At 49.0% G+C, this 10,978-nt stretch overlaps 1 protein-coding gene across 2 annotated transcripts in view; it reads right to left on the bottom strand.

The window, feature by feature from the left end:
* TGFA (transforming growth factor, alpha) overlaps window positions 1–10,978 on the bottom strand; it is a 112,659-nt gene that overhangs the window by 65,665 nt on the left and 36,016 nt on the right. For both annotated transcript variants that reach the window (XM_008587517.1, XM_008587516.1), the window contains exon 2: window positions 4,709–4,762. In XM_008587517.1, coding sequence (XP_008585739.1) covers window positions 4,709–4,762 — 54 coding nt within the window. The remainder of the gene's footprint in view (window positions 1–4,708; window positions 4,763–10,978) is intronic.

The raw sequence follows: 10,978 nt of genomic DNA on the forward strand, positions 1-10,978 counted from the left end.
CAATCCTTGATTCCATTTCCTGTGTTCTGTCTACTGCTCTGAGCAGCCTTTGCTCAAAAAAACAACTGACCCAGCACAATTTCCTTTGCAAAAAGTAGAAGGTAAAAATGAGGAAGTGAAGGACAAGGATAAACACTGGAGAGGAAAGGAAAAATCTCTTATTCTCTCCCGACGTTCCTCTAAGCATTTGCTAAAGCAAGCACGCACAGGTGTATGTGGTTTTATCTCTAAACTAAGACATACCAAGTCTCTTGCTATAGACACGTATTTGGAACAGGTGAACCATGTACCTGGGTAGAACACGTGAGCCTTCTAATTTTAGAATGACTTCAGCTCCACGTGGGAAAACTCTAGACAATGGAATGGGGAAGGAGTTTGCAGTTCTGAAAAGCTTTTGTTAGATGAGATGAGCAATAAGCAGATCCCTTGCTTGCTGGCTGACCTGCATTCTACCTGTTTTCCAAACAAGTAAAGCCTTCAAAGACATTTCCCTATAAGCTGATCTGCCCTCCCCCTGTGCACCCCCAGCCCAAACTCACCATCTCAACATATTTAAGCCCAGGATCCCCACCAAGATAGGATCACCATCTCCCAAGCAAGCTGATAATGGTGACATTCCCCGTGTAAATTTCCATGTTCTTTCATCATCACCTCTGAGAAGCCTCCCAGACACTAAATTGAGCAAGGCTTCCAGTGCTCCCTGATTCTAGGTGGGTGTCATTAGACAGGCAGGAAGAAGGAGCAGAAGTTCAGAGGTGTAAAGAGCTGCCCTGAGTACCCAAATCATGCGAGGCAGGTAGCAGAGGGAAGCTTGGAACCTGGCTCCCAGGTGCCTGAGCAAGGCCCTCACCACACCCCCTCGGTCATTAGAGTGAGTCCCATGAAAATAGGAGAACCAGATGGGTGGCCTGGAAACTGCGCAATATTTCTGCATGTTAAGCAAGCTGTCACCTGACAACCTCTTCACCAGGGTGCATTCTGTCCCTTTTAAGGGGCATTAAAAAGTGCCTTCTGAAGCTAGGTCATAACTCCCTCCTTGGGAGGGTGTGACTGATGTTCTCAGCTGTAGGTGCTGCCGCCTTCACCCTGCCCCCAGCTAATGTTTCTCTGCGTGCTTCACAAATTGACAATCAACCAGATAAAAATTTTCTGTCCCAAACCCCAGACTATTGATCTCACTCCCACAGAAATTATTTTCTAAGTCATGCACTAAGTGGCCAAGGCTGCTATACATTATGATGCTCTCATTACGGGTGCCCATGCTGTCTTTCTCCTGTTGGTGGACTCCTTGAGGGAAGGGCAGAGAAGGCCTGCTTCTTTGTATAGTTCCAGCAAGCAGAATGTTAACCCGCGTGTAAAATAGCATCTAGTTCCAGGAGAATCAAATACTACCACTTCCCTACCCCGAGTCCACAGCAGGCATCACCAGCCGATCACTCAGCACTTCCTAAAACTTGAAGGCAGCCTTATAATCCTTCCCAACACAGCTCTCTAAGTTACCCCTACCAATCCATCAGAGTGGTCATGTGAAAAATCTTACAGGCCATTCCTGATACAAGTCCCACAGATGAGGATACTAATCCAGACGGAAACCAGATGAATAACTTGCCCAGGGACTTGAAAAAACTGAGAACAAGTGGGCCTAACAACCAGGATTCCTGGTTTGCAATTTTCTCTCCGCAATGCCCAATTAAAATGATAGGGATTTACCCTGAGTATTCCTATAGCCCTCTTGTTCCAGTGCTATCATTCGGAATGTATCAAAACCTATCTTTTGTCTATTATTGTTTCTCATTCTGGTCAACTCTGGTCTTAGAGTGAAAAGACCTGCATATTTACATCACAGGTAAAGACATCCTCACAGCATTTGTCCTAAAACTACCCGTCTTCAAACCTAAATGGATGGCTCTGAAATTTAGTAAATGAACCCACCACTGGGGGGCCTACCCCCCAATGGAGTGTATAGCAAGGCCTACCAGAGCCTGAGAAATCTTCTAGGAGACAGGAAGGTCACCCTCAAGGAAGAGAAAGTTAAGCAAATAGGCCTGATTCAGTCACAAAGCCCTAGCCTTTGGAGGGGTGACTATGGTGTGGTCATAATCATCTGGACTTGTCCCAGCCCAGCCCTCTCTGGATTCATGTCTGGGTTCCATAGGGCAGGGAAGAGAGTAAGTAAGAAGGGAAAGAGCTACTTATTAATCTCTCAGACACTGGGGCACAAGTTCTGTAGCTAAGTAACCCATCAAACAGAGAGCAATGCAGAGGTCAGGTGGGCAGCCAACCCCCTTCTCCACAGACCACCTGCCAACTCTGGGGGCTCAAGGCTCTCTGGACACTAGGAATGTGTCGCTGCCTCTGCTGTTACTCCACAGTGTGGGCCACAGGTGTCACTCTGCCAGCTACAGGGTAATATGCAACACAGCAGGGCTCAACTGTTGTTTTCTGGTCATAGATCATAATGAGGGACAGACAGTAAACCTCGGATACACATCCACATCAGAGGCATTCTCAGAGAAGGAAGCCCAGAAAGGAAAGATGGAGCAGATGTCAGTCACTATTGTAGCAAGAACAGTCATTTTCTGGATAAATGTATCAGGTCTGCCCATGTCTTCCCAGGAGGACCCGGGAAACTCCAAAGGGTCTAGGAAGGAGCCATGCCATGCCCCCGAGGGGACAGGCTCAGGTTTGACATTCCTTAGGCTTTTCTCACCTGTATGAATGGATGGAGTGGGGGGATAGAAGAACCAGAAATATCCCCTTCCCTATGGATGGTAGCATAAGCATTTGCCATCATTGCAACTCAGTCGAGAACCTGGCTCTTAGCCTACCAGGCCCTACAGTGAGGACCAAGAGGGTCTGGAGGGGGCTCCACAAGAGAGCCAGGGAACCAGGGACCGAGGCCCAGGGCACAGGCCTCCATCCCATACATCTGGCCTAACCTCAAGACCATGCCTCTGCTCCACCCAATATGGCCCAGAAAGGTACAGAAAGGGCGAGGGAAACATAGAAAGCATCTCAGCCCGTGGACATGCCTGGAGGTAATAGTGACAATGATCAGAACAGGTGGTAACCCTCAACTGGTCCAGTGTCCATGTTCCCTCAAACGACATCCAGTGCATGAGTGTCTGTTGGAACATCAGTACTTTCTAGTGTTTGGGCAGGTCATCAGAGGTCTATCTGTAGAAGGGGCTAAAGAGGCACCTGGGGTAAGTGCATCCTAGGAAGGGGTTTGGGGCAATTCTGAGAACGGCATGGTGGAATCACTAAGCTATCCTCCCCTTCCCCCTCATGTCCACACCCGAGCCCTTTGTGGTGTGGCAGGCAATTCGAAAGTGGAAGAGCTGCTTCATGGAAACTCTGGTAGACCCTGGACTCCAGAAGCACTGCTTTGGGATGGACACACTCACATCCTTCCACCTCCAGCCCCAACAAAGCATGACATAGAGGGAGAGAGGCATATTCTTCTGTGTCATCATGAACCACCAAGTGGTCTGGGCACTGTAAGGGTTCAAGTGCACCAAGGATAAAAGAGCCAAGTGGGGACTGTGTGGCTGCAGAAGCAGAGGTGCCCAGTGGAGTGGCAGCACCATCTTCAGTGGGTTTGGAGGGAAAGTACTGGAAGAGCAGAAGAGCAAAGTACCAGGGACACTGTGTGGCTGGTTAGAGAATTTACAAATACACAAGAAACCTGCCCCCTCCCATTGGGATGTCCCTGAAATAACTGGGAAGACATAGCTGGGGCTACTGCAGTGGGTTTGGAGGGAAAGTACTGGAAGAGCAGAAGAGCAAAGTACCAGGGACACTGTGTGGCTGGTTAGAGAATTTATAAATACACAATAAACCTGCCCCCTCCCATTGGGATGTCCCTGAAATAACTGGGAAGACATAGCTGGGGCTACTGCAGTAAAAAGATGGGAGCAGAAGTCAGCGAAACATACTCCATGCTACCAAGGGAATAGCAAAACTGGCATGCTCATGCATTGCTGGTAAAAATCAGCACAATTCACTCAGAATTGGTAGTTCATACCAAGTGGATTTATTCCCGCTCCTAGAGATATATCCTGAGAAAATAATCCAAAAGAAGGAAAAAGCTTCTAGGCCTGAAGATGTAGCATAACTTAAAAAACTGGAAGCACCATAGATATCCAATGGGGAATGCTTAATTAAATTGCACATGCCAATTTTACTGGGACATTCTGACATTCTAAAAGGATAAATTTCAGGACTTGCTAGCAACATGGAAAAATGCACACCCCCAACACTTGAGTTTAAAAAGCATGAATTAAAATAATTTCTTCACCAGGGCTAATTGCATAAAAATATTAATGCACATGAACAATGGCTAAAAGCTACACGCAAATGTAACAGTGGTTGTGCCCGGGTTGTGCACCCATCACACTGTGATCACAAGCACTTTGGTTCCTATGCTTCCCTAGCTCTCCAATATGTTGATCTAGGGGGTTCAGGAATCTGGGTTCTTTGTTAGAAAGATTGTCACCTGAGCTGGAAAAACTCTGATGGTTCCAGATCCTTCAGTATTATTTCCCAGCACACTTGCCCTCGCTAATTGTCTGTCAGCTGAAGGGAGCAGGGGGAAGCAGAGAGGGCTCAGGGGACAGGCGTAGGCTCAGGGGACAGGCGTGTGCTCCACAGGCAGGAGCCCCCCAGCCTAGCAGGTGTGCTCCCTCCCCACACTCCACACACTCACCACTCAGCGGGGACGTGCTGTTCTCTAGGGCTTGGCACACAGCCAACAGGATACCTGTGAGGGAAGAAGAGAGAAGGTAAGAGTGTGCTCAGCACATGACTTCCTCCGAGGATTCGGATTCAAGGGCAGGCTCTGTGAAAGGCAAAGACCTGGTGGTTTTACAAAGTGGCCAACAAACAGGACCGGCTACATCATTAGGGGCTCAGTGCAAACTGAAAACATGGACCCCTTGTCCAAAAAGAAGGAAATAAGTGCCCAATCGAGGTACTAACATATAAGCTTTTCTCTTCCTTCCATGGTCGCTCTCTCCACCTGTCATGGAGTATTTTGCTTTTGCTTTTTTTTTTTTTTAACACTTTATAAATATATTTATATAGTGGGAAAATACACATAAAATTTGCCATTTTAACCATTTTTAAGTGTACATTTCACTGACATTAAGAACATCCACATCGTTGTGCATGTCGATGTTTTTTATTTGCTATTTATGTCCTTGCTCTCCTTTGGGCATGTGGATACTCGCAGGGGTGAGTGCAGTCCCCTTAGGTGCACGGGGTTCCAGTAACAACGTGTGCAAGTGAGCAAGGACCCACTCACTGCCAGCTTTTCCCTCCTGCCAGCAACCGGGTTGATAAGCTGTGACCCAGCTGGGGGCAGGGAAGTCTAGTTCAGTATCTCCTCTTCCCAGGGACCAGCTTCCCCAACCCAAGGCACCCCACCCTCCATGCCAGGGTGCTCCAGGTACCTGGGTCAGGGGAAGTGGAAAGGCTCACCCCTCTCTAGTCACCCATGAACATGCCGTGGAGCTGCAGCCCAGGATGGGGACAGCTGCCTCTGTGCCCTGCCTGAGATACTGTGGGGGGTAACGCCAAACTTCTCTGTGTCCAGGCTCCACCAGGAGCAGAGTGTGACAGGGACAGGAACCCACCCAGGAGAGGCAGGCAGATGGCAGTAGGCAGGACCATGGGAACCAAGGCTGGCAGTCCCCAGTGCATACTCCATTGTCCAATTGGACTTCACTCACAAGACACAAATTCGAAGATAAAACTATAAGAATTTCAAGACTGCAACTGTAAGCCCAGGGCCCTCATGAGTGTGACGATCTGTGTGTCGCATGCCCATGAAGCCACCCCTGCCAACAGATGACCTTAGGTGCCCTCACATTACAGTACTGGAGGTTTCTGGGAACAGAGCAGCAAAATTACCATGAAGAAGGATCCTCTTATGAATTATGCAATCAGTGTGAACTAAATTAGAATGACTTCCCAAAACCAAAATGCAAAAAGCTGCATTATGAATGGCTGTGCAAAGAGGCTGGACCTTCTACAGGTTAGCCCAGAAGGCAGGTAAATCAAGACAGTGCGGAAAACGAGAAGAGTCCCATCTGTTAGTCCTCCACTGCACAAGGCCCACACGACCCCCGCTGTGAGGGCCGGGACGGCTCCTAGTCCTTGTTCACTTAGGGTAGACGCACAGATGTCCTCACTCTCAGGAGAAACACACACTTGGAATAAATAAAGCAATCATCTTATGACTTTCCTTTTAGCCTTTGAAATGAGAAACATCATAAGAACTTCAGACCACTTTTACCGGAAGCCCAGCATGGGCTTCTCAAATACCCCTACAGAATCCTGAACCAGGTATTTGGGCAGGAGTTGGGGGTAGGACAGCGGGGTGGGGAGAGAAAATCAGTAAAATCACACATATCTTCTCTGTGCAATTCTTTCTTGGTGCCCAATTTATGTCAATTTTGGAAGCAAGTCTCTTAGGTTTCCCCCAGACACATCTCAAAGGGTAAGTCTGTGTCCACACACCAAACGTTAAAGCGAGGCATTCCCACCAAGCCAGGAAACGTCTGAGTGTCTGCATACTTGAAGCTGGGCAACAGTCATATTCTGACTTTCTGGCACTGCCACAAACCATGCTTTGCTTAAGTCAGCCAGCGACCGTGATTTCGTCAAAGGACACGGAGGATGCTTTGCATACCTCTTGAGGGGGAGCGTGACTAGCCTGTCACCACTGTCCCTGAACTAATGAATTATCTTCACACCTCCTCCCCTGCCCCATGTCCTGTCAGTCAGGGGATACAGTCAGCACTGTCCCTGGGCTCCATGTCAGCCTCTGCTTAAGCAAAACCATGACAAGAAAGCAAATACCATTCAAGAGCATCCAGGACAGAGCACAGAAGAACATGACTCCTGGGAAGAGGAGGGTGTGCGAGGGGACTGCTCCCCAGCCTTGGGCAGGTTACTTCACCCTCTGTGTTCCTCACCTCGAAGCCATCAGCTGCCAAACTCATAAAGGTGTTTTGGGAATTCATTAAAGTTTGCAAAACCACCATGTTCCACAGATGAAAGACATTGGGGTTTTATTCATATTTGAGTAAGGCAAGAATAGTTCCTTTCTGTACACTCACATTCCCACAGAAAACAACTTCTTGATGCCCAGGTCTTCACTCTGCAATCTTGACTCATGCACAACTTCAGCTGAGGCCCTGTGAGGTGAGGCCAGGCCTCTGCTTTCTCTTTGCTACACGGTGAGCTCCCTAAGAGGGTCCAGGACCAAGAGGAGGGGTCGGGCCTCTCACTTCTCAGTGGGTGTGGCCCACTTCTGCACATGCACTAGTTCCAGGCCCAGCACTAGGACTGCGCATGTGTTATCTTACTTAGTCCTCATAATAACCCATGACACAGGCACCTCCCAGCCTCCCTGCCTTCTGGTCCAGCCAGTGGAAATACCCAATTGTACAGATGAGGAAACTGAGGCTTAGAGAGGTTAAGAAATGTGCCCAAGCTCTTGCAACCACATTCACACTCAAGTCTGCCCAATTCCCACGCCCAAGACAGTGTTTAATGACCACACCACAAAACCGTCCTCCTGACCGTGGCCTGTCGTGAAACACCGGTAGGTTATGTTCATCAGTTACAACCCCCAAATGAGTCCAAACAACAGACTGAGCAGGCCCAGCAGCTGATGCTCAATCTTTTTCTTCCAGAGGTCACGTGCATTGCCTCTTGGGATTTTCCCTCTGTCCCTAATTTCCCCCTAGGAGCAAGGCTGCTGAGGGGCCAGGGTGTGAGTGTCCAGACCCGCCAGCTGCCCAGACTGCTGAAGCTCAGGTGCCCAGACCTCCGGCTGCATGGCTGTGCTTGGAAAGCTAGGCTGTGTGAAGGCTTCCAGGGACATGTGGCCTTGGCAGGCTCTGAGACTCAAAGGAAAGAGTGCAGAGAATATAGCCACAGGGACAGCTGTGGCTTCAGGGGCAGCCCGCTGCTACAGGTTCCTCCCGCCTGAGTTTCAAAGCCGGGCCTCGCCTCCAACAGGCCTTGGGGATGGAAGGCAGACTCACGGGCCACCCAGCATCCCTCCCTCTGGAGCAGGAATCCCTTCTAGGCTGCTCCTGCCAGCACCCATTTCTGTCTAAACAGCTCCAAAGAGGGGAATCGCAGGATTATGGTTCAGAAAGGCAAAAGAAAAGAACAGTACTGTTGAGGGGAAAATCCACTCACAATGGAAGAAAAACCTTATGACAGATTCAACCCTTGCCCCCCCAAAATTGAGCAGGAACCCAGGCCTGCCCTCAAGGAAGGACAAGGGTTACCATGCTTACAATTCAGCTGTTTGGAATTCAGATAAAAGTTTCCAGCAGAAACAATGAAATAAGAGAGGTTAGCCTGTTTATCTCGTGAGTTCACGGAAGCAGAGCCATCCTGAAACCCACCCATTGATTTGCAGCTGGGAAATGCTATTGAGAGACGCTGGGAACCATCTCCCCTGTGCCCCAGGGCAGGGCACCCCCACTCCAGCCCCTCGCTCATGCATGAGATTGGCAATTCTAGATGGAGCCCCAGGCTGTGCCTACAGCACGGGACACCCTCTGTCCTCAACCCCACCCCAGTCAACCTGGTGACCACCTCTTCCAGGGACTCTCAGCTGTGGTGCCTGGATCTGGGAGGTGCAGGCCACCCCAGCAGAGTTGACTGTATCCTGCCCTCTGCTGCAACCAGGACGTGCTTCCAGGCTCCTATCAGTGGATCAGTTGTTCCATCCAGAATATCAAGAGCTCTACATCTTATCTGGCTTTGGATCCATGAGCCAGGCTTCCTGAGTGAAGGGATGAAGGGTGATATTTTGGTGTCAGAATGGATGTAGAGAGGTTGCAGCAGGTCATTTTGGATAAAAGATGCTCTGGATTCGAGGAGGTGTGAGGAAAGGCCTTCAGTGAGGAATGATGCAGGGCAGGGGGGACAGGAGTAGAGCTGCCAGGACATGCTTCCAGGCTCCTATCAGTGGATCAGTTGTTCCATCCAGAATATCAAGAGCTCTACATCTTATCTGGCTTTGGATCCCTGAGCCAGGCTTCCTGAGTGAAGGGATAAAGGGGGATATTTTGGTGTCAGAATGGATGTAGAGAGGTTGCAGCAGGTCATTTTGGATAAAAGATGCTCTGGATTCGATGAGGTGTGAGGAAAGGCCTTCAGTGAGGAATGATGCAGGGCAGGGGGGACAGGAGTAGAGCTAGAGAGGAGGGCAGAGGGAGCCTGGGTGACTGGGGAACAGCCAGGTTCCTTCCTTCCTCCTCTACCATGCTTGGGGGTAGGGGGTCATGAGGAACAGAGTTAGGAGCTCAGGAGATGGTGGGTGGCACCTAGAGGGTGGGAGTCCTGTAGCTCAGCATGAGGTCTGCAGCAGCACCCATGCAGTCACAAAATTCTGTGTAAATGGGTCACACAGAACCGAAGGCCTGCCAGTACAGGTTAGTGGCATCTTCCCTTATGAAATATATCCCAACATTTAATTTTATATGCAAACACTGTAGGATTTTAACTCCATAGCAAAAACTGTCTAATTATTCAATTTTATCAATATTTTTAAACCCAAGAGGTTGATAGCCAGGTAAAGATCCTGGTTTCAGGGTAAGAATTGACTACAGAGTTAGGAGCTCAGGAGATGGTGGGTGGCACCTAGAGGGTGGGAGTCCTGCAGCTCAGCATGAGGTCTGCAGCAGCACTCATGCAGTCACAAAATTCTGTGTAAATGGGTCACATAGAACCGAAGGCCTGCCAGTACAGGTCAGAGGCATCTTCCCTTATGAAATATATCCCAACATTTAATTTTATATGCAAACACTGTAGGATTTTAACTCCATAGCAAAAATTGTCTAATTATTCAATTTTATCAATATTTTTTAAACCCAAGAGGTTGATAGCCAGGTAAAGATCCTGGTTTCAGGGTAAGAATTGACTAGGAAGAAGGAAAAAGAGAACACACTGCAGATAAGGACCGAGAGGGAAGCTCTCAGGACCAAGGCCCCATGAGTCTGCCCCCCTCGAGACTATCCCTAAATTGATTAGGATATTAGGGCTGAAGGCAGCCCCGTGGCATCCCCGCAGAGGACGGCCCTCAGGGAGGCTGTGCTCTTCCTCTCGGGAAGAGATAACAGTCCACATTTGTCCCTGCTCACAGCGATGCCAGTATGACTCCAGAGGATGTCAAGTGAAGCTGCAGAGGAATTTGTGGAGAAACTGGCCACGCAGGATTAGGAAAACTCCGGGAATGGCCAGGATAGGAGTTTAGAAATATGTGACATGGGAATGAATCACCTTGGGCAGATGGATCCATGGGACAGAGGGCTCTTCCTGACCCCATCCCAGCCTCTGGAACACTGCTTTCAAAACACAGGTTGGACTCTGCCCAGGGAGAAAGTCTAATGGAGAAATAACTTGAAAAAGTTAGTGTTATGCTTCAGTTGGCAGGTCCTGACCCACAGGGAGGGGGCAGCTTTTAGTTACAAATCCCCACCAGTGAGATCCTGACCCCTGCTCCAAAACACAGCCAGGACATCATACAAGTTAACCAGGAAGATGTTTCTGTGTCAGTGGCTGGGCGGAAGGAGCATGATGTCACGTTCTCATTGTGGTTGACATCCTTATTAATAATAACAGCAGCAACATTTGTTTGAGCACTTACTGTGTGCCCTGCATCATCTCAGTCAATACTCAAAGTACAAAGTAGGTACCACAATGCTCCCATTTTAGAGGTAAGAAAGTGGAGGCAAAGGAGGTTCAGTAACCTGCCCAAGGTCACCCATTTGTAAGTGACAGACATTGCGAGCTATGTTACAAGGCACAGTTGGCCCCACTTTGCTTCGGTTCACTCCTGTTAGGTACAACCGAAGCACACAGGCATGCGAGAAAAGACCATCTCCTCCTTTTCTCACCTGCACATAAGCTAGATGTACACAGTAATATGCGGAACACAGGCTAACGG

This window comes from Galeopterus variegatus, unplaced genomic scaffold, assembly GCF_000696425.1.
Source record: "Galeopterus variegatus unplaced genomic scaffold, G_variegatus-3.0.2 Scaffold4409, whole genome shotgun sequence".
Taxonomy (NCBI): Eukaryota; Metazoa; Chordata; class Mammalia; order Dermoptera; family Cynocephalidae; genus Galeopterus; species Galeopterus variegatus.